The 22953-nt window shown below is 50.4% G+C and overlaps 2 protein-coding genes across 4 annotated transcripts in view; one reads left to right on the forward strand and one right to left on the reverse strand.

Annotated features, from left to right (window-relative positions):
- Window positions 1–721: 721 nt before the first annotated feature.
- METTL6 (methyltransferase 6, methylcytidine) lies at window positions 722–17851 on the reverse strand. Of its 3 annotated transcripts, none has more exons than XM_055135606.1 (6): window positions 17671–17851; window positions 15250–15609; window positions 14246–14380; window positions 9174–9341; window positions 1756–1897; window positions 722–1075 (listed from the first exon to the last, which is right to left on the reverse strand). In XM_055135606.1, the coding sequence occupies exons 2-6, from the start codon at window positions 15472–15474 to the stop codon at window positions 882–884; spliced, it is 864 nt and encodes a 287-aa protein (XP_054991581.1). In that variant the 5' UTR covers window positions 15475–15609; window positions 17671–17851; the 3' UTR covers window positions 722–881. The 3 variants fall into 3 exon arrangements, with proteins under 3 accessions (XP_054991581.1, XP_004603991.2, XP_054991580.1); XM_004603934.2 differs by having other exon boundaries at window positions 9174–9344; window positions 15250–15603; window positions 17671–17844; XM_055135605.1 differs by having other exon boundaries at window positions 9174–9344; window positions 17671–17844.
- An 87-nt stretch (window positions 17852–17938) lies between these two features.
- EAF1 (ELL associated factor 1) overlaps window positions 17939–22953 on the forward strand; it is an 11787-nt gene continuing 6772 nt past the window's right edge. The window contains exons 1-3 of the mRNA XM_055135052.1: window positions 17939–18196; window positions 20648–20742; window positions 22605–22741. Coding sequence (XP_054991027.1) covers window positions 18094–18196; window positions 20648–20742; window positions 22605–22741 — 335 coding nt within the window. The 5' untranslated portion in view covers window positions 17939–18093. The remainder of the gene's footprint in view (window positions 18197–20647; window positions 20743–22604; window positions 22742–22953) is intronic.

Genomic DNA, 22953 nt, shown 5'->3' on the forward strand with positions numbered 1-22953 from the left:
GAGAATGAGAGGATTCTACCATAGAGGCAGTGGCGGGGGTGTCAGGCAGTGGCAGGAGGGAAACTGGGAACTTTGGTGGTGGGAAATGTGTACTGGTAAAGGAAACCTAATCACCTAATCATGAGCAATTTTGTAACCGTATCTCACAGTCTCACAGTGATTCAATTAAAATATGTTTTTTGGGGGCTGGAGCGATAGCACAGTGGGTAGGGCGTTTGCCTTGCATGCAGCCAACCTGGGTTCAATTCCCAGCATCCCATATGGTCCCCCAAACACCGCCAGGGGTAATTCCTGAGTGCAGAGCCAGGAACAACCCCTGTGCATTGCTGGGTGTGACCGAAAAGCAATATATATATATATGTATATATATATATAAAATATATATATATATACACACACACACACATATATATATATGGTTTTTTAATTAAAAAAAAAAAAACAGAACACAAAAACACTGCCAAGCCAAGTCCAGGCCTGCTCGGGACAGATTCTGTGCAACCTCAGCAGCATGGCGCCACCCACCCTGCAGAAGGGCAGAAAAGATACAGAACAGCGGACCAGAAAGATGGCGGGAGGGAGGTGGGGGCATTCTCTTGCCACCTCCGCCCTTGCAACTCCTCTGGGAACTGCAATGGCACAGCCTCAGGGGACCCAGACATTCCTCACAGCTCAACACCCTCACGGCGCGTCCCTGAGCCCCACCACTCAACCTCCTTCCCTCTGTGGCCTCAGAATTTTATTTGGCTTTCTGGGACAGATGCGTTTGCTTGATATTTAATAATTATAAAAAAATCATATACATTCATTTTGAGAACGACAATATAAAAAAAATAGTCAACTCGTGAGTGACTTTCAACATCTCAAGGGAAGGCACCACCTCAGCCCTGCGAAAGGTCAGACTTGGGAGTCGGGGGCCTTGGGGGTGAGGGGGTCTTCGGCGTCTTCTGGAACTTGCTCTGTAGGAAAACCCTGGGCACGCACAGGCCTTCCTTCTTATTCACGGTCTCCCGGAGCACGTACTCGTTCACCACTTCTTCATAACCTGCATCCGTGAAGAGCCGCGCCAGGAATTCTGCAAGACAGAGGGTCAGCCACGCTCAGGACCTGCTTGTTTGGAGCCACACCTGGCGGCGCTCAGGAGCTACTCCCCGGTCCTGTGCTCGGGGGCTGTTCCTGGAGATGCTTAGAGGACCACGGGATGGAATCCCGGGCTGGTGCTGCAAAGCACGTCATGCTCCAGCCCGCTGAGCAATCTCTTCAGACCCCCCGAGCCCTGCTGCTTCCACAGAAAACGGTTTCTGGCCTTTTGGACCAGGGAGACACCTCAGGGCATCACATGGATTTTATTTGCTTTACTCTGGGTTGAGCCCAGAAGTTTCTTTTTTTTTTTTTTTTTGCCTATTGGGTCACACCCGGAGATGCACAGGAGTTACTCCTGGCTCTGCACTCAGGAATTACTCCTGGCGGTGCTCAGGGGACCATATGGGATGCTGGGAATCAAACCTGGGTCGGCTGCGTGCAAGGCAAACGCCCTATCCGCTGTGCTATCACTCCAGCCCCGAGCCCAGAAGTTTCTAATTTGCTCCCTCGGCTCCAAGGAGCAGATGTCATCCCCTGCCGTGCAAGTGGGCCTGGGGTCCGAGGTCCGGGGCCTGGGGTGTGGGACAGGGAGCTAAGGGCAGCAGATGCCCCCACCCACTAGCTCTCGGTGCTATTGGGAGGTCAAGGTACACTCGAAGGCCGTCACCTTACCGGTGGTGAAAAAATACGATCTGGTTCCGTCTTGGCGCACGTAGAAGTTCTCTCCAAGCTTGCTGCCGGCTTTAAACCTGAGCATGGCGTGGTCATTGAGCCCGTAGTCTCGGAACAACACACTTTTGCCTGGTTTCAATACCTACGAGACAGAAGCAAGCGGATTGCCACGTAACCCTAGGAATCCAGAGAAAGGAAGTGTCGCATGCAGTACAATCTTCGACGAGAAGACTGGGATGTGCGAGCCAGAGAGGGGCACGCCGGCAGCCCCCCATGGGGCATCAGCTGGTCCCTGAGGCTTTCAAGGAAGGCGGCAGGCAATCCTGCATGAGCACAGACCCGGAACAGAGGAGGGGTGCCACCCCGCACGTGCAGGGAAGACCGACCCCGTGTCCACATGGCGTCTCCCAACACGGGCCCTTGTGGGATCGCAGGACCCTATGGTCCAACTGCCTCTGTGAAAACCCCGGCCTCGTGGCCCGGACACTGATTCTGACTGCAGTTCCTTCCCGTTCTCACTCTGCCGTGAGCAGTGTGGCCGGCTGGCACACATACCGCCATCAGGCCTGGCACTCTGCAGCTCACCCAGCATTTGCGACGGGGCCTTGTCCAAACTAAGGGGAGGAAAGCGCCTCTGCCCAGGGAGTTGGGGAGAAACGTGGTCAGGGACGTGCCCAGGACCCCACAAAAGTCAGAGAGGAAGCCAGGACCCACCCAAGCCAAGGGCATCCATGCAAGGGAATCCGGACTCCGTGAGAGGCAGGGGAGGGGCACCGTGTGGTGGAGGTAAAAGGGGCAGGGGGAGGCCCAGGGGAGCCCCATGTAGAAAGCCTTTAAGAACTACCCATCACTGGGGCTGGATCAATAGCACAGCAGGTAGCGCGTTTGCCTTGCACGAGGCCGACCCGAGTTCGATTCCCAGCATCCCATATGGTCCCCTGAGCACCGCCAGGGGTGATTCCTGAGTGCAGAGCCAGGAGTAACCCCTGTGCATTGCCTGGCGTGACCCAAAAAGAAGAAGAAAAAAAAGAACTACGCGTCACAGAGATGTCTCAAGACCAGCAGGATAGGGGCTAACCGACCCCGCTGTGCCAAGCGGAATTGTATGAGCAATTCTGCAGAACAAAACCAGTGAAAGAAATCTTCCTGCTTTCGTGTGGAAATGCTTTCAACCCGCCCCACTCTCCCGAGTCGGAGTGGCCCTCGAAGGATGCATGCGTTCCACCAAAGTCTGTTCAATCTTATTCTGATCATCCCATCAGTAGAATTTAAGACACATGCTACGTGTTGCCTATATTTTACGTGTAGGCCGACATAGCTCCTCCCTGTCCTGAGCAGACTCTGAACGATAATTCCCAATACTTTTCAGTCTGACGTGTGTTTCCCACTTGGTAAACTTCGGGGACCTCGTAACTCCTGTCGGCAAAGAGTCTCTTGGAGAAAGTCATTCTGACCGTGATCAGAAACGCTGAGTTTTAAGTGGGAATAGTGGGGAACAGGGGATCTGAGACCCTGAGTTCCTGGGGGTGAGGCTTAGTTTCCACTGCAGGCCAGCAGACAGCCCGTGCGTAGACTCCAATCCTGCTTCTTCCATTAAGCCGTGGAGCAAACAAGTTCACCCTCTCATCTGTAAACTAACCATTGCGACACTAGCATGCCTGCTGGGCCGGGCACGGTGCAGCTAGCAGACACTTCCCCGGGCTATGTTCCTCTCTGGGGGGGGTGGGGATTAGCTGTCTTACTTTACAGATATGGGGCTTCAGTCCTGGGGCCTGATGTCCAGGATTTCTGGGGGTAAACTGGTTTCTTCATGTTGCTGTTCTGTTCCAAAAATAGTGAGGGCATTCAACCCAAAGGCCGCCCTTCGGCCTAACGTTCTGTGGTCTTTGAGTAATTACACCAACCGCGGCTAAGGGCTGCGATGGTTCGGGCGAGGCAGCCGGGGCCGCCTGATGGTTCTCACTGCTCTGGTCGTGTCCTGACAAAGGAAGGATCCAAATGACCAAGCCAGTCCCTCTGAGGCAAGGTAATCCTACTGCAGTGTTCAAAGGGGACAGCTCAGGCATGGGGCGATGTTAGGGGTGGGCCAATTCCTGGCACTGCATGGACCCTCAAATGCCACCCTAGTTGCAGGCCACCCAACCAGACTGGACATCACTGCGAGTGGGACCCTCTCCCAGCACCTAGGAATGTGACCCCTATTTTTTTTTCAAAAGCATCGCTGATAGGGAATGTGTTTCAAAACGAAGGTCAGACTGAGCCCCGTATGGATGAGGACGGTAGACCAAGTTTTCACGTCTTTAGTATGACATTCTCTAGCTAGATATGTATTTATTTATATACGAGAACAGCAGACAATTCTAATTTCCATTTAAATGAAAAACAGGTATATTCTCATAAATACCTGGCTATGTCAGACTTAATCTTTCAGTCGAATGCTATCTCATTATAGTTCTACTTTACATTTCTCAGATTAATGAGTTTTTTTAAAAATAAAAACAAGTTATATGTTCATTTTATGCGTTCAATTCTATATGTTGACTATTTGTGTCTATTTTTCATTCATTTCTCTTATTGACACAGAAGAATTCTTTATATATCTTGGGTATTTTGTCAGGTGTGAAGATTTCTTGGTTTTTTTGGGGGGGGTCATGCCTGGAGGTGCTCTGGGCTTACTCCTGGTTCTGTGCTCAGGGATCACTCCTGGCAGCACTCAGGGGACCGTATGTGGTATCGGAGACTGAACTGGGGTCAGCCACATGCAAGGCAAGCACCTTAACACCCGCACTATCTCTCCAGCCCCTCAACTGTAAAGACTTTTAAATTACTTTTTTTCAAATTCACCTTTAAACTTTTTAAAACTGCTGTAGTTAGATCACATGTGTATAACCGTGTTAACACTTACGGTTTTGACAGTTACCATATCTCACTGGGTTCACATGCCTGAGACCCTCCACGTGTCCATGACCTTCTATGTTTCCTCTAAGCTTCCTCTTCCTCTGCTTCCATTTTTTAAAAAATGCTTTACATCGTCTTTGGAAGAAGAGAAACTCTTGGTCCTATTATGCTTAGGACACTCTGAGGAAGTGTCTTCTTTGAGAAAATGTTCCCCACTCGGAAGTTACCGAGATTTTCTCCTACAGATTCTACTTTCGCCTTTCCAAAAAAGTCAGTCACCACTGAACAACTTCTGCGCAGGACGTGAAGCACCAATACGATCTCTTCCTCTTCCACAGGGATGAGTGGTCCCCATCCCCTCTGAACACTCCTCTCCTCAGTGACCCGCAATGTCAAACCAGTCACAGAGCAAATGTCCACAGAAGTCGGGACCTGGCTTTTGGGTCACACCGGGCAGTGCTCAGGAGTCTCTGAAGTGCCAGGGTGCAAGCCTGGGGCTCTGCATAAAAGCCTGAGCTCCAGCCAGCCCAGGGATCTTGCTCCCCAGTCTGCACACATATACTTGGAAATTCTCCATGACATTCCACTAGTGCTGTTTAAAACATTTCCTTTTCGAAGTCCCATTGTATTTATATTGATATTTTGATGTCCCAGTTTTAAATCCAGCCACTTCAAGCTTTTTTTCTCACCCTTAAATCTTCTACTTCCAAAAGAAAAAGAAAATCTTCTATTTTCTTTTTTGTCTTTCTGTGCTAGCTCAGAGGACTGCGGCTAATGTCTAACTCGAGTGTCGAGAGTGAGCACCCCCATCTCCAAAGTTCCCAGGAGGCCCGGAGGTCCAAAATACTCCATCAGTGAAATCCTGGTGTCCACAGCCTTTTCTGAGTGTCCCTGTCACCCACTGGTGCTCAAAGATACCTTAAGGCACTTCCCCTGTAACTTCAGGGTTCAACTCTTTCCTCTACTTGCCCGGCATCACCACGATTGGAGCTGAGCTCCCGGTTCTTTGCTTCCCCTTTCCTGCATTCTCGTCGCTCCTCCCTAAATTCTCCAGCTCTGAACCTCTGATCTAGAGGTTATATCACCACTCTCCTTCTCCTGCCATTCCCTCTTAGTTTCATGGTCATTTCCTGACAGTTCCTCTTTCCCTCACTGTGCCATTCTCAGTTTGGGTGCAGGTCACTGGACACAGAGAGCTTATCCTTCCGAATACATTGACTTCTTCAAGAGTTGAGTTTCTCTCTTCTGAAGATCTTCCCCTCCACCTAAATGACTCCCTCCTTGGGAAGTTTTTATTATTATTATTATTATTGTTATTATTAGTCACTGTGGGGTACTATTACATACTTACAAACTTTTGTGTTTGCGTTTCCGTCATACAATGATCGTGCACCCATCCCTCCACCAGTGCCCACTCTCCACCACCAATGATCCCAATATCCCTCCCACCTACCCCCACCCCATTCCCCTCCCTACCCTGCCTCTGTGGCAGGGCATTCCTTTTTGTTCTCTCTCTCCTTTTGGGTGTTGTGCTTTGCAACAGAGGTACTGAGTGGCCATCGTGTTCGGTCTATTGTCTATTTTTGGCAGCTCCCAACCTGAGTGGGTCCTCCCAGGCCCCTTTGCTTGGTGTTCCCTTCTCTGTTTGAGCTGCCTTTTACCCTAGCATGTGAGGCCGGTTTCTAAGTTTGCCCTTGGAAACTTCTAACACCTTAACACCCACTGCCAAGTCACTCATCACAGATGACTCTCTGCCATCCCATCCTTTCAACAACAATCCTCTCTGGAACAATCCTTCATCCTCATCCGGACTGTCAAGTCAGGCCCTGTACCTCTTTACCTCACACTTTCCTCTCTACCCAAGCTGCCTTCCTCTAAGTTCTCATCAGCCCAAATCCCCGGGGCAAGGGAAGCGATGACCAGAAAGCTGAAACCAGTGTGGCAATACTCTGAATTGTTTTTGTTCTGGGGGGGCCACACAAAAACGCTGTGTGTAGACCTGGAGCAGCCGCACATGAAACAGCTCCTCTGCTCCTTAAAGACTATGATCCTGGAGGGCTACTGACCACTTTTGGTACCCAGCGGCTTCTTACAGAAATGCATCTAGACTGTGAACTGAGCTACAATCCCTTGCTGCTCTGGGTGGGGAAAGGTTTTTCTCTCTCGACCTTTTCTTTCGGCTGGAGTGGCGGCGGTGACCACCATCTTCTAGAACCCACTACCCATAGGTACAAGTTTGCAGTGATGTGGCGTGCAGGAGATCTTGGGATGGGGGTGTTACCGGCACGCTCTCCGCCCAGACAAGATCCAGAGAAGCTGCACACGAAACTGAACTGGGCTAAAATATCAGAAATCCAAAAGCTCATATATTCTTCATTCTCAGCAATGGAAAAAAAAATTATCAAATGATACCTTTTCAGCAGGTTTGATTGTTGGGGGAAAATTCTAAATAATAATAGTTTTCTGTTGAAATATTGAATGTATTCAAAGTATAGAGAAAATAAAGTGAAGATCATTAGCCACACGTGGGGGGGGGGGCGGTGGGAGGGGAGGTATACTGGGTTCTTGGTGGTGGAACATGTGCACTGATGAAGGGATGAGGGGTCTGATCATTGAGTGACTGAGACTTGAACCTGAAAGCTTTGTAACTTTTTTTCATGGTGATTCAATAATAATAATTTAAAAAAATGATGTGTGTTATAGCACAGCGGGTAGGGCGTCTGCCTTGCACACAGCCAACCCGGGCTCGATTCCTCTGTCCCTCTCAAAGAGCACGGCAAGTTACCAAGGGTATCCTGCCCACATGGCAGAGCCTGGCAAGTGACCCATGGTGCATTCGATATGCCAAAAACAGTAACAACAAGTCTCACAATGGAGACGTTACTGGTGCTCGCTCGAGCAAACTGATGAACAATGGGATGGCAGTGCTACAGAGTTTTGTTTTGGGGGCCACAGCCAGCTGTGCTCAGAGCTTACTCCTAGCCTTGAGCTCAGGGATCACTTCCTGGTGGTGCTCAGGGGACCATATGGAGTGCAGGGGATTGAACCTGGGTTGGCCACATTCACGGAAAGCACCCTATCTGCTATATTACTGCTCCAGCCCCAACACTCTGAATTTCTAAAAATACTGTTTCCAGTGTGAATAATTATTCTCAACAGGTTCCACTGTCTTGAAATTCTGACCTCAGTTTTAGAATGATTAAAGCCAGGGTTAAATGCTAAGGTTAGTTCTAACTGTACCAAAACTCGCCCCTCTCCCCCCCATGCTCTCCCCCTAGTGTCTGGTTTCAACCTACTGGAGGCAGACCTCTGTCTCTGGAAAGCAGACTTGAAGGGGTGAGGTCTACAGGATTTTGAGTTCAGCCACCTTCCACCCCATGGCCCCTTGGTGGGTAGCATGCTACCATAGGGCGCTGTATTGGTCGCCAGCCTGGCTTTTGTCCATTGTCCTTAAGACTATAAGTCTGAAAGGATAGAAACGAGCAAAATGAAAGCAAGCAGGAAACATATTCATTTTCCATAAAAACGAAGGTAAGTACTTTGGAAAGACCCAACACAGCAAATAACAAACTAATTAGCTGTGCAAGTCGGGGTAAAGATATAAAAGGCTCTTTTCTGAGTGCTCTCCAGTTGTTTTTTCTTTTATTATTACCATAGTGTTCCCCCCTCTCCTCCAGCCCCCAAAGTACCATTCTTTACCATTTCTTAATTTAGTTGATGGGGGGGGGGGGTGCCTGTGGGAAACAACGCTCGCTCCTGACTTTGTCTGGAGGGCCATAAGCGGTGTCAGGGATCAAACCCCGGTTGAAAGGCCTGCACTTGACCTCTCTACCAAGCCTTCAGCCTACTTCAGTTGATCTTTTTAATGAATCAAGGCAGTTTACCAATTGTTTGCAGTGACAGGAGCTTCTACCGGAGCAGTGACCCCACAGTGATCTTCTGAGACACACCCATGATGTAAATGAGGAAACTGAGGCTCGGGGACGGACAACAAGGTGCATGTTTGAGCCATGTAAAGGGCAGCTTTACTTCCTGAGGATTGTCAGCAGCCTTCCGGGGGCGTGGGGAGTAGGGGGTCCCAGCCATTTGGGTTCCCCATTCACATGATCGTGGAGGTGGGGACAAGAAGAACAGTGGCGGCTGAGTATGGGAGAGCACTGACTGCTCCGAGGCCCTGGGGGGAGCACTGTGAGTCCTCCCCAAATCCTAGCAGCATGGAACCAGCATCTCAGCACGTTACAAGGAACAGAACAGGCTCTGGGCCATGTGGGAAGCTGGCCTGGCCAGCGGCCACCGTCCCTCCCGGCAGAGCTCCTGAGCCCGGAGTGTACTGCAGCCCCACAGACTCGGTGACAGCGGACACTCTGGCCACGCTCTGAAGTGCAGTGGCACCCACCACTCGAATCAGAACTGACATGGTTACCGGATGCCAGAGAACCAACGCAGCCCGGTGAGGCGGCCGGGGGGGAGGGAGGCAAGACCAGGAAGCTCTGCTCTCGCGCGCAGGCTCCGTCACTGACCTTGTGGATGTTCTGTAGGACGAGGGGCATCTTCTCCGGGTGCACGGCCGAGAGCACAAATATCAGCGTGACCACATCCACCGAGTCCGGGGGCACGTGCTCCAGAAGGTCGTCTTTCGTCAGGTCACAGTGGAATGCCCTGCATCTTTCGGCGCTGTAGAGCGGATTCTGCTACAGAAGGGGAAACCACGGAAGACTCTGAACTTGGCTTCCGCACTGATACAGAGAGAAAAACACGGCAGCGCAGGGAGATGCAGTTTCCACCTACGCTCTGCGGCAGAGAGAGAGGAACCAACACTTCATTCCTTGGGAAAGTGAGAGATGAACCGTTTGCTGAAGGAGGTAATATCCAATACTGCCAGGAGGGGCAAGTCTATTTCATTTCAACTGTGTTGTCGGGGTGTGTGTGTGTGTGTGTGTGTGTGTGTGTGTCTTGGGCCACACTGGTGGTATACAGAGGTTATTCCAATACTGCCAGGAGAGTGTGTATGTGTATGTGTGTGTGTGTATGTGTGTGTGTGTGTGTATGTGTGTGTGTGTGTGTGTCTTGGGCCACACTGGTGGTATACATTCCAATACTGCCAGGAGGAACAAGTCTATTTCATTTTAATTGTGTTGTTGTGTGTGTGTGTGTGTGTGTGTGTGTGTGTGTCTTGGGCCACGCTGGTGTATACAGAGGATATTCCAATACTGCCAGGAGGAGCAAGTCTATTTCATTTCATTTTAACTGTGTTGTCGTGTGTGTGTGTGTGTGTGTGTGTGTGTGTGTGTGTGTGTGTGTCTTGGGTCACGCTGGTGGTATACAGAGGTTACTCCCAGCTCCAAGCTCAGGGGTTGCCTCCTGGTGGTACTTGGAGGTTCATGAGGTGCCAGGAGCTTAACCGGGTGCAAAGCATGAGCCCCAGCTCACCGAGCTATTGCTCTGGCCTTTCACGAATCATTCTCAACTGATGAGAGAACAAGGTCTTCACACATTCAAAACTAAACATGTCAGAGAAGCACTTGTTTCCAGAGGAAGGATAACCCAGACCCAGCCTAGCTTAGTCAATCCTCCTTTCACTCTCCCACTACCGACCTAACTCCCCTGAGAAGATCTTCCAGCAGCCCTCACTAGGATGACCAGAGTTCTGGAGTGCGTATCCCACATCAATGCAGCAGGCTACAGAAGCCAAGGTATGGGGTCCATTCTGGTTGATGGGGCTCGACCAAGTATAAGAGTGTCATGGAGGAAAAAAATAAGTAAAATGCTCTTTCATATACATGAAGATGTGAAGAAAATAGGAAGTTTAATAGATGGGAAGAGACAATATTGAAAAGACGTCAAATTTGCCCATGATTACACTTGCAAATCCAGTGGAATCTCAACCAAATCACAACAGATTTCTAAAATTTGACAAGATGAATCTAATTCATTTCGCAGTAAAAGCCAATGAAGGGGCTTTACTACTAGGCATAAAAACAAATCACAGAATGAAGTAATAAAACAATGCAACTTAAGAATGAGGACAAACAGATCATTGAGACAGAGCAGAAGCCCAAAGAGACCCGGGCATATAAAAGATCCCAGAATTATATGGAACAAAAGTGATACAGATGAGATAATAAAGGTATCACTGTATCACTGTATCACTGTCATCCCGTTGCTCATCAATTTGCTCGAGCGGGCACCAGTAACGTCTTCATTGTGAGACTTGTTGTTACTGTTTTTGACATATCGAATACGCCACGGGTAGCTTGCCAGCTCTGCTGTGCGGGTGGGATACTCGGTAGCTTGCTGGGCTCACCGAGAGGGACAGAGGAATCAAACCTGGGTCAGCTGCATGCAAGGCAAACACCCTACCCACTGTGCTATCACTCCAGTCCAAGATAATAAAGGTAGATTTTTAAAAAAAGTAACAATTACAATGGAAGGAAAATGAATTTCTCAATATACTGTGCTGGAACACTCACTTCATTCAAGGTAATGCAAGACAAGCAGCTAATGCATAATGAAAAGACATCTGGGTTCAGTTTAGATGGAAAGAAGGTATGGAAAGATGTTCCCATCCTTACAACAAGGGAAAAAAAAATTGGACTGACGGTATAGAAGGACTTCTTTTGTGAGCCCAGCAACAAACAGAAGTCAAAGAACAGCCATCTCAAATTCTGGGAGAAATGGGACCGAGGCTGGGGGAAGAGAGCAGAAAGCCAGCGGGCCCTCAGAGGCTGTGTGGGCGCGGCTGTGTGCAGGAGGCGCCCGGGGTCCAGGGCTGAGGGCTGTCCTCATGCTTTCACTGGCATTTCTGGCAGCAATCCCCGAGCTCTCAGGAAGGACGATGCCCAGGCTGGCGCTGGCCGTTCTCACCCTTGCAGGGAATCTAAGAACCTCAGGGAGAATGGCCTTAGAGCTCGGGAGGAAGCGTTTTTCCCTCCTCCTCTAGCTGGGGAAAGAGTGGGGGAGAAAATGCCCTTCCTGGAGCGGCAGACAGACCAGTGCAGACTTAACCCCTGAGACGCAGGCCCAACTGTGCAGACCTAAAAAGCAGCCTGCACACTACGAGGTCCCGATGGTCCCGAGCAATGGACAGGCCCTAGTACCAGGGGGCCTGAGCACCGCCAGGAATGACCCCTATTTAAAAAAAAAAAACAACTGAGCCAGAGTGATAGTCCGATAGTGACAGTCCAATAGTGAGTCTGATAGTGAGTCAGACACTCTGGCAAAACAAAACCCAAAACCCCACAATCAAAAACCAAACAAAAAAAAACTACTTAAAATTCACATTTTTATTTTATTATTTTGGTTTGGGGGCCGTACCCGGTGGTGTTCTGGGTTCAGGGATTACTCCTGGCGGTGCTTGGGCGTCTGTAAGGAATGCTGGGGATAGAACACAGGTCCATGGGGTGCAGGGCAAGATCCCTACTCGCGATACTATGACTCCAGCCTCCACATTCAGAATTTTAGAGGACAATTCCCCTCCCATAGAAATGAACTGCAACTGGGAGGGCGATACAAAAGCACAAAGGGAAGAGCCAAAGTCAAGCAGAGAGAGGAAAAATACAGTCACTGGAGGAGTCCAGGCTTCTGGTGCACACAGTGATGACCAAGCTCACAGGTAACCATGACAACACAGATGTCCAACTCCCAGCCAGATTATTATGCTTATTGCCTCAGTGATCTGCTACAACGTGTACTCATGGGCCCTGTATAACAAAGCCATGCTCAGAAAAGCACAAGGCATACACGAAGAAAAAGCGGAGTCTGAAGAGACAAAGCAATCATCGGGGCCAGACTCAGAGGTGGTACCTGGGCAGGGACTAAAAGTCAGGATATTTGAAAGAACAATATGCAATCAGGGTAGATAAGTGAGGTCAGACAGGTGATGTCAACAGAGAGAAAGTACAGACTCACCTGGACATGCCAAAAAAAAAAAGAAATTATTAACAAGTGAAGAATGTAGGGCCGGAGCAATAGTACAGCAGGTAGGGTGTTTGCCTTCTATGCGGCCACACCCAGATTCAATTCTTGGCACCCCATGTGGTCCCCCAAACCCTCCAGGAGTGATCCCTGAGCACAGAGCCAGGAGTAAGCCCAGAGCATAGCTGGGTGTGGCCCAAAGACCAAAAAATAAAATGAAGAATGCTTTTAAGAGGCTCACTGGGATAAATGTTTACTGACTAGGGAGAAATTGGTGACCGACAAGATGTACACAAACAGAAAAGGCAAAGAGAAAACAGTTAAACGGGACAAAACCTACAATATGGCAAAAATCAATAACCTGGCCAAACTTAAACCCTGTCATAAAAGACCATAAAATAATGTTTAGTTAGCTGGAAGAAATGTTTGAAACAAATATAACAGGATGCCTGGACCATATGCTAAAAGCAAAAGAAATGACAGGGGAAATGGGCAGGGAGTCTGAATAGACAGTTCCTATCACAATGCAGTCTGCGTGCATGGAGACTTGTCTACTCTCTTCCCCCTTCAGCCCCAGAGCTTGGAACGACTGGCACACACTAGGCTCTCTCTCTCTCTCTCTCTCTGCAGATGTCTATTAACTAGGAAAAAAATTGCTTATTTTCATATTACAGTGACTTTAATCTTACTGGATAAAAGAAATAAGAAAAATAAGACATACAAGGGTTTTTTTTCCCTTTTTTTTTTTTTTTTTTGTCCACAGACTGGGGGAAAACTAAAGTGCCCGATACCAAATGTGGAATGGCTTTTCTCTTTGAAAGAAATGGCATTAAGAAAATTTAACTGTGTGGGGCTGGAGCAATAGCACAGCAGGTAGGGTGTTTGCCTTGCACGCAGCCGACCTGGGTTTGATTCCCAGCATCCCATATGGTCCCCCGAGCACCGCCAGGAGTAATTCCTGAGTGCATGAGCCAGGAGTAACTCCTGTACATCGCCGGGTGTGACCCAAAATCCCCCCCCCCAAAAAAAAAAAAAAGAAAAAAAAATTTTTTTTTTTTGCTTTTTTTTTTGGGTCACACCTGGCAATGCTCAGGGCTGACTCCTGGCTCTGCACTCAGGAATCATTTCTGGCGGTGCTTGGGGGACCATATGGGATGCTGGGAATCAAACCTGGGTCGGCCGCATGCAAGGCAAACACCCTCCCCACTGTGCTATCGCTCCAGCCCCAAAAGAAAGAAAATTTAACTGTGCATGCTCTTTCACCAAGGAATTCTTCTTCCATTGCTCATCATAGAGAAATGCATACACATATTCTGGAGAGCACATGTACAGTGTTTATTACATTAACCCTATTTATGAAAGCAAATCTTAGAAATGATTTCAAGAAATAACAAGAATTACTCCTGGTGGATCTTGGGGGACCATATCGGGTGCTGGTAATCTAACGGGGGTCCCCAGTGTGCCAGGCAAGCACCCTACCTACTGTATATACCATCACTCCAGGCCACCTGCTTCTAAATATCTTATGTATGTAGCAAGAAAACTACTCTCAAAGTGACCATCGTTACTGAAGTTCACGGAGAGGAAAAGGTGAGATGGGTTTGGTGGTCAGACGAAAACATGCCTAATAAATACAAAAACAACTGAAGCAGAACAGAATACAGGGATGGGTACCAACCTTGACGTATTCTACTGCTCTTGGGGAAAAATCACAGGCATAGGCAAAGATATTCGGATCTTCTTCCAAAAGTGGGAACAAACAATTTCCAACACCACAGCCGGCTTCGAGGATAATCAACTTTTGATCTGCAAACTGAAGAGAATCCAGATTATACTACCTTTACATGTGAAGAAATCAACCAAACGAAAAGGTCCAGAACACGAACGCTACAATATACAAGCTAATGTCGATAGCTCATGTATCAGTCACTACCGGGATGCTGGATGTGGAGAAAAGAGAGCAGAGAATTGGATCTGCAGCAAAACGCTCGCAGAATCCCCCTCCTCATCCTTTTCTGGGGCAAACCACCTCAACAGCCTTGCATTTGTATCATCTGCAAATGGGGTTCAGACAAAGTCTGCTTCACAGTGTTACTGGAATGACTAAATGGTAGAATTAATGTCACGTTCTAGAATAGGGCCATGGGAAAGTGCTCGTCACTGTTACTATAAATGAGACTCTATCGCTGAATTCACTCAGAATGAAGTTAATACAGTTTACAGATGAGCTTGAAAGACAGAGTAAATGCCCACTAAATTATGCAATCAAGGAACTACTAAAAATACCCGAAACCACTTTTTGTCCCTAATTTTGGGACCACACCTGGTGGTGCTCAGGAATCACCCATGGTGGGACTCCAGGGACCAAACTGATTTGGGGACTGGCAGCATGCAAGGAAAGTGCCTTAATCTTTGTATTATCTCTCCACCCCAAAACCAGTTTATTTCTAAGATACATTTTTTTTAAATGTAGGTATTTTTAATAAATACTGCTGTTTATTCAGTCATTGATTAAACTGATTGAATTAGGCATGAACTCCACATTACTTTTTTTTTTAAATCTAAGATACATTTTGACGGGCTCCCTCAGCTCTCCACACTCTGCTTGGGAATTCACGATAGCACCCCTCTTTTCACGGTTTATAGGTAGAGACTCTCGATTGAGATGCATCAGGAGCTTACCTCCCTACACGATCTTAGCTCCTCAAACTCTCTGGTGGTCCAGTGTCTATCTTTGAAAAAATTAGTACTATTTCTCTTGTAAAAAAGATCCCAGTTCCTCTGCGCCTCTTTCTCCAACTTTTGCTGTTTAAAATCAGATACGACGGTCTGGTCTCTTTTCAGTTTCTCCTCTTCTTCCGAGCTGAGAATCCGTGCCTGCAGCTCTTTCCTTTGCAGAGAAACCATCTTATAACGTGACGGTAAGTCATTCAGCACCACTGAAGATGCATAACTAAGGAATTCCCAATCTGAGAGCAGACAGCGTGTTCCTGGAGATCGTTCTTAGGCAGGGTTGGCATGTAGCTGATACGGCACCTGGTGCTTTGCAGGGAAGAGAATGAGATTCCTGTTAGAGATTCTAGGACAGTTCTAGAAGATCCTGGGTAGAAGAGTTCTTGCCCCAAACAGCTCGATTCAGCACTGGAGAGGCTGCGGCTTCACCCTGTCTACTAACAAAGAGTCACAAAGCCCACCCAAAGGAGCCTCTTTTGGGTGGGCTTACAAAAGGGGGCAGGGCTTTCAGGCCCCAAAGTCTGACTCAAACTGGCATAAACCTACCATTGCAATAAATATATGCTTAGAAAAAAAAGACACTCCCTGAAATGGTCAGGAGACTTTGCAGAAATGTGTTAATTTTCGGTGCTGGGTAAAAAGGGTGATATGACTTGTTTTTATTTCTTGTTGCAGCATCGGTAACGTGGTTATAACAGTGTTAACGTGTATGGTTTTCATGTACAAAATCACTGCACCTTCATCACCACCCAAATGCCCAAGGCCCTCGCCCTCTGTCCTTAGGTCACTCCCAGTCCCCCTTTTCAAATGGCCTGACTTAAAAATCACCACCATTAACCAGCCATGATCCAGAGACTCACAAATAAATCTTGGAAGAGATCAACAAGCTGCAGACGCCTCCAGACTCCGAGCTCAGGAAAATCTCATCTGAGGCACCCTGGAGGGGAGGGAGGGACAGGTAAGCCCATCATCCGACCAAACAGAGCCTGGAAACCTCCAGAACCCAATCGCCACTGTGATCATATGCCGATCTCCACAGGCTCAGGATGAGCCTCATCCACGACAATGAATCTGTTGAAACACTCGGGTACTCGGGTTTTGTGACCCAAATTTCCCAAGTTCTCATGGAGTGGAATGGGCAGCCCCCTCTCTCCCATCTGCCCGTTCTTCCAGAAGCCTAGCACTCATGCCCACAAATTGCCTGTGGCAACATATAAGCTCATTAACTAGCCATAATCCAGAGACTCAAAAATTAATATCAGAAGAGATCAACAGGCTACAAAGATGCCTCCAGACCCCAAAGTCTCCATCCAGTTAAAAATTTAACTCCAGTGGAGTTCATGCCCACTTCAGTCAGCTTAATCAGTGGCTGAATAAACAGCAGTACTCCTACATTTAAAAAAAAAATTTAAAAAATAACTCCAGCTGTTAACACCCCATTCGAAAGTTTAGAATTCCTGAATCTCATACTCTATACCACTGATGTACCAGGAGTAGCACATCACATTGAACAAGATGTGAAGTAGAAAGCAACCAATCTCGCTTAACAAAATATCAGCACACAAGGCTCAACCTTGCAACCACGTATTAGTAATCTCGTACACAAGGCCTTAATAGCTCCAGGATGAGATACAATATTTCACACACTTTCTTCTATAGAAACCTTTTTTGATCATTTTTAGTGAATAATAAGCCATACAAAATAAATTATTTCAGGCCTGCTATTGGGGCAGGCTTGGGTGGTAGTTGGGAAAATTAGAAATAATGGTGGTGGGAAGGTGTAATGGTGGTGGGATTGGTTGTTGGAATATCAAATGTAATAAATTACTCCGAACAACTTTATAAAAAAATATAACTTTATTATTTTTTTTCCTTTTTGGGGTCACACCGGGCGATTCACAGGGGTCACTCGTGGCTCATGCACTCAGGAATTACTCCTGGCGGTGCTCGGGGACCATATAATAAAGGATGCAGGGAATCGAACCCCGGTCGACCGCGTGCAAAGCAAACGCCCTACCCGCCGTGCTATCACTCCAGCCCCCAAAACAGAACTTTAAATAAATAAAAACCACCGCCACCACAGGTGCCCCCGCTGGGAAGTGGGGGATGCACGAACAGCGGGGTCACCGGCCCCAAGGGCTGGAGAGTTTTCCGGGGAGATGATGCTCAGCGCGGGTGGCCGGTCTCCGAGAGCACACGTGAAGGGTGGTCGTGGTCACACGAACCGGAGGGGGGTTCCCCTTCCAGGGACTGAGCAAGGGGCGCGGCAGTGACGCGCGGCGGAGAGCCCCAGGGTCTCTAAGACCCGCGTGCATTCAGCGAGTCCGCCGCACTCCGGGCTCATCGTCGCGGGCTCCTTCCGGGCCTCACCTTGCGGGGCAGGGCCGACCGCACTTAACCCTCAGCCGGGTCCATGCCGTGGGAACGGAACTGGGCCGGGTCCGCCAGGTCCGCCGCCGCCGCCGCCGCCAGAACACCGGAGCCCGGAAGCGCCAGCCGCGGAGCACCCGGAAGCGAGGCTTCAGAGGCCGAATGGTTTGCTTGTGGCACCGCCCCAGACACTTCCGCCACACTCCGAGAAGCCCCGCCCCCACGCCGGAAGTCGCGCGACCGGGCTTCCCCCTTCACCCCCCCACCCCCGCCCCCGGCGGTTCCCTGCACCCCGCGGCCGCGAGCACTGGCTTCCGGTCCCGGCTTGGGCGCCGGCTGGGCAGCCCCCCGTGCGCTCCGAAGCGGTGGTGGGCCCTCCGGGAGCCTGGTGCCCCGGGACGCCGGCGCCTTCGCGCGGGGGCCATGAACGGGACGGCCAACCCGCTGCTGGACCGCGAGGAGCACTGCCTGCGGCTCGGCGAGAGCTTCGAGAAGCGGCCGCGCACCTCCTTCCACACCATTCGCTGTGAGTGCGCGCCCCCGCCCGGGACCCCCGCCCCCGCCCCGCCAGGACTTCAACGTTCTGTGGACCCCGACTCCCCCACCCCGCGGTTTGCACCCCGCTCACCCCCGTCCCTGCCCACTCTCTCTGCCTCGTGGTCCCAGATGCTGCTTCGGAAACTCCTGAACTTTTTTCTCTCCTTCCTCCCTGCGGCCCCACCTGCACAGCCCCGTGCCCCCCAGTTCATTGCCAAAGTGCTGAGCCCTCCTGCCCACCCAGCCCCCCCCTCGAACCCACCCCCACTTTCGGCCCCGTTTCTGCCCGTAGGGGCTTGTCCTCCTCCGTGGAAGACGGTTCTGGTTCGCCCAGCGCCCGCCGCCTCTGCTCGCCCTCGCGAGCCCGTTCCTGTCTGAGCGCCGCCCCCGGGGGGCCGGGACCCCCCTCGCCGGACCCCTGCACCCGCCCCAACCCCCTCCACGCACACACACACTCCCCCTCTTTCCTGCTGGCTGCGCCGCCGCCGTCCCGGCCCCTGCCCGGCTTGGGCTGCGCGTGTCACGCCAAGAGTCGAGTTCAAGTGCCGTTGGGGGGCCCGGGGAAGCGAGCCCGACCCTAGGACGAGCCGCCCCGGGGCGCGGGCGGCGGGGATGCCCAGGGTGGGGGGTGGCGCCCACGGGACCGGCTCTCGGCTCCGTGGTCGATTATCATTACAGACTCGGGGGTCGCCGCGGGGGGCGGCCCGGGGGCTGGGTGCGCGTGCCGGCCGCGCTCCCCGCATCCACCCGCCCGTCCTGGTTTCCCGGCGCGCCGGTCGCGGGTGAAGACTTGTTTTCGCCGGCGGCGGGGCTGAGCCCGTGTGACTCAACGCCAGTGGCGGAGGGCGTGTCCCGTAATGAAGGGCCGTGGCGGCGCGGTCACTCGCCCGGCCCGCGCCCCTGTGCCATTCCTCCGCCCTCCCCACCCATTACGCGGGAGAGGGTGCTGGGAGTGTGGCCGAGCCTGGGACTGTGCCCCCCACCCCACCCCCGACGTGCACGCCGGAGGGAGACCCTTCGCTCCGGGCCCCCCACCCACCCACCCCCCGGAGCAGCAGGCTTGTGATAAAGTGCAGGGAGACGGGGCCGCCGTGGGGAATAGGAGCAGGGCTGCGTTTGCAGAGATAACGCCTCCACCTTCCTGCAGTGAACGCCCGGTTCAGGGGGCCCTCTCTGCTATAACGCGCTGGAACTGGAGCACAGCGTGCCTCAAATTGCAGGCAGAGTTCCTGTGCAAAGGGAGATCCACCCTGGCCTTTCCTATTCCGTCCGGGGTTTTACAATCACCCTCTTTTCAGTGGGCGTTATTACAAACTTTAAGATCCCCATAACAACTCTCTTATAAAACATTAGGCTATCAAGGCATTGGTTTACATCTGTCATTTGAGAAAAAATATGGGCTATAAAGATGAGCCCCTATCCTTCTCTTCTTTCCCCGCCCCCTTTAAAATAATCCAGCTGGGTGGGGCCAGAGGGATTATATAGCTGGTAGAGCACTTGCCTTGCATGTGGCAGACCTAGATTCCATCCCTGGCACCACATATAGTCTCCTGAATTCTTGGAGACAGCCCAGAGTGCACAGCCAGAAGTAAGCCCTGAGAATTGCCAGTGTAGCACCTTCCTCCAAATAAATAAATAAATAAATAAATAAATAAATAAATAAAAAGTATCAGCTGGGGACTGAGGGAAAGTATGTGGAGGTAGATTTGAAACAAGATTGAACCTGGGTGGAGCCATTATTGAGGCTGGTAGTAGGACCAGGGGCTCATTAGACTGTTCTGGGATTCTTTTGCATGGGTTTCTGTGCCGAGGTTCAAATACAAGACCTTATTGATGAGAAGTAAGTATTCTGCCCACTACGCAATATCCCCAGCCCTCAATGACATCGTTTAATTTTTTTTTGGCTGGAGCAATAACACAGCAGTTGGGCGTTCGCGTTTCATGAGGCTGACCCGAGTTCGATTCCTCGGCTCCTCTCGGAGAGCCCGGCAAGCTACCGAGAATATCGAGCCCACGCGTCAGAGCCTGGCAAGCCACCCGTGCGTATTGGATATGCCAAAAACAGTAACAATAAGTCTCTCAATGAGAGACGTTACTGGTACCCGCTCGAACAAATCGATAAGCAACGGGATGACAGTGACTATTATTAAAATTTCCCATGTATTGGCTATGCAACCTATGTTTTTGTTTTGTTTGGGGGCCACATCCGGCAATGCTCAGGGGTGGCTCCTGGCTCTCTGCTCAGAAATCACTTCTAGCAGTGCTGGGGGACCGTATGGAATGCTGAGGATCGAACCCAGGTCAGCCACGTGCAAGACAGGTGCCCTGGCTGCTGTACTATGCTCCAGTCCCACAACCTTTTTGTTTGGTTCTTAAGAGTGACAACGTTCAGGAAACCTTTAGGGCAAAGTGCATAAATACTTTTTTTCTCTTCCCTTAGATGACTTCAAACCAGCCTCTATTGACACGTCCTGCGAAGGAGAGCTTCAGGTGGGCAAGGGAGATGAAGTAACAATCACGCTGCCACACATCCCTGTAAGTTTATTCCTTTGTTGCTGTTTTTAAAGTGGTAAAGTAGTGTCAAGTCGCAGGGAGCCTTGGAGTCTCTGTTGTTACCATGTGGATGTCCTTGAAATCTTTCTGCATTCTGAAGGGCTGACTTAAGCTTCAGGGATAAGGTGGAATTCAGACTGGGGGGGGTGCTTGGGTGAAAAGGCCACTGTGCCATTTCCCCTCAACTCCTTGCTCCTGCAAGTAAACAAGGTGCCGCCTGGAGCCTGAACTCCAGCGGGAAAGAGTTAGGAACTCTGAGGAGTTCCCACAGGCCCCTGACTGGGAAGAGGGGAGGCCTCCGCTGCGCCTGGCTGCTGTTCCTGACTGCCTTCCGAACCCTGGACGGGCGGGCTGGAGTGAGCGACGCTGGCTGGCGAGCAGTGGGTGGCCTTAGAGTTGCACCTGGGAACTAGAGTTGCAGCGTGTTGGACTCACTGAGGGCTGGGGTGGGCTGAGGCCCGTGGGAAGCTGTTGCAAACCCTTGCAGAGACACTTTGTGACACCCTTACGCTTAGGCTACAAAACATGCCTTAGTCTGCCTGAGTCCTGTCCTGGCACATCCCGAGTGGAGTCCGAGGGACCTGGTGATCGGGCGGTCTGCTCAGCACCGGATCCAGGGCAAACCGCACATCCGCGCGCAGAAAAATTTACTCGTCTGGGTCGAAACTGCTATTTCTTTAATTGCCTTCGGCAGCTTACATCATCTCCCTTTGGACCTTAGTTTCCCCAGTATACTATAAAGGGGTTAGATAAATGGCCCCGGAGGTCCCTTCCAAGTCTTTAATTTTGTTCTCTGAATGTGGAGTCAAGGAAGAAGCAGTTTTGAATTCTGAGTACGCTGAGGATTTGGCGAGGATTTGGCGAACACGGTGGCCCCAGTGTGCATGTTGCCAGGCAGAGGATACAGCCGGGAACAAAATAGTTGCACTTCTTGCCACTGTGGAACATAAACTTTAAAGGAACATTAAGAAAACACAGCCCTTGTTTTAGAAAATCAGGGAAGGCTTCCCTAAGGAAGTGACCTTTGAGCAGATTTGAAGGTTGAGTAATTGGAAGAGAGGGAGGGGCCGCCTGGCCGAGGCGAAGCTTGTAAACGCCTATAAACTAGAGCCAGTGGGTGGGAAGGAGGGCTAGCTGCCTCCTGCCGCGAGCACTGAGCTCAGGGCTGGCAAGGCTGGAGGGCCAGCTGTGTGGTTTAATGATTTTATTCTTCCATCTCAAGCTAAGCAGGGGCATGGCCTGGTGTGCTTATTCTGGGCTGCCCACTGATACCTGCCTTGGAGATGCGCTGTCAGTTACTGGGCCTGAGGGGGCGGCCCGAACCCTCCCATTCCACCTCACCTGTGGGCCTCTCCCACGGAAAGCTGTGTGCAGAGTAACACAAGCCGGGTTCATTCATTTTTCTTCGTTCACACTTGACGTTACCATTTTTCGGTTAAGGGCCACACTTGACTCAGGGCTTAGCAGTTGCTCGGGGCAGTGTTTGGGGGACCATGCCGTGTCAGGAATTGAACCTGGGCCTCATGCATGCAAAGCATGCGCTCTAGCCCACGGGGCTGTCTCTGTGACCCACATGTCACCAATACTTAGAATATTTGCTGTATTTCTAAAAAGATGAACAGTGATTTTTTTTTAATTATATTGTCTTCTTGGATTACTTAGAAATAACTACAAGATCACGCATGCTTGCTATATTATTTCCGCTTTATTGTAGCCCAGGAAACCAGAGGGTCAAGTAGCATTTAATTCATTCCGTTCTTAAGGCATCTGTGGAGTCGGTTTAGCTAGTCATTACCCGTGTGCTTAACTTTAACGTGATCATTTTGTGTATGTGACATGTGTAGGGCTCCACGCCACCAATGACCGTGTTCAAGGGGAACAAAAGGCCGTATCAGAAAGACTGTGTGCTTATCATCAACCACGACACCGGGGAGTATGTGCTGGAGAAACTCAGTAGCAGCATCCAGGTCAAGAAAACACGGTACGTGGGCCGGAGGGAAGTGCCTGTGTGCCTGGGTTCTCTGTTCTCAGCTCTGTGTTTGCCTGTGAGCCTCCGAGGATGCTGATGTCCACCCCCGGTCTTTGCCAGCCTGCCAGACACATCCCTGTGTTTCCCGCAAGTATGAAAAGAAATCATGATACGGAACAAGCTATTGGGGCAAAGATGTGTTTTATACATCTAGTTTGTTCATC

The sequence above is a fragment of the Sorex araneus genome, chromosome 4, assembly GCF_027595985.1.
Source record: "Sorex araneus isolate mSorAra2 chromosome 4, mSorAra2.pri, whole genome shotgun sequence".
Classification (NCBI taxonomy): domain Eukaryota; kingdom Metazoa; phylum Chordata; class Mammalia; order Eulipotyphla; family Soricidae; genus Sorex; species Sorex araneus.

Excerpts from the sequence above, each read along its gene's own strand:
- METTL6 (XM_004603934.2), bottom strand. The coding sequence starts at position 15,474 with ATGGTTTCTCTGCAAAGGAAAGAGCTGCAGGCACGGATTCTCAGCTCG. Across the intron at positions 14,381-15,249 it reads AGCTAAGATCGTGTAGGGAG|TTTGCAGATCAAAAGTTGAT; the intron begins GTAAGCTCCTGA and ends GATTCTCTTCAG. Across the intron at positions 9,345-14,245 it reads GAGCAGTAGAATACGTCAAG|CAGAATCCGCTCTACAGCGC; the intron begins GTTGGTACCCAT and ends CCCCTTCTGTAG.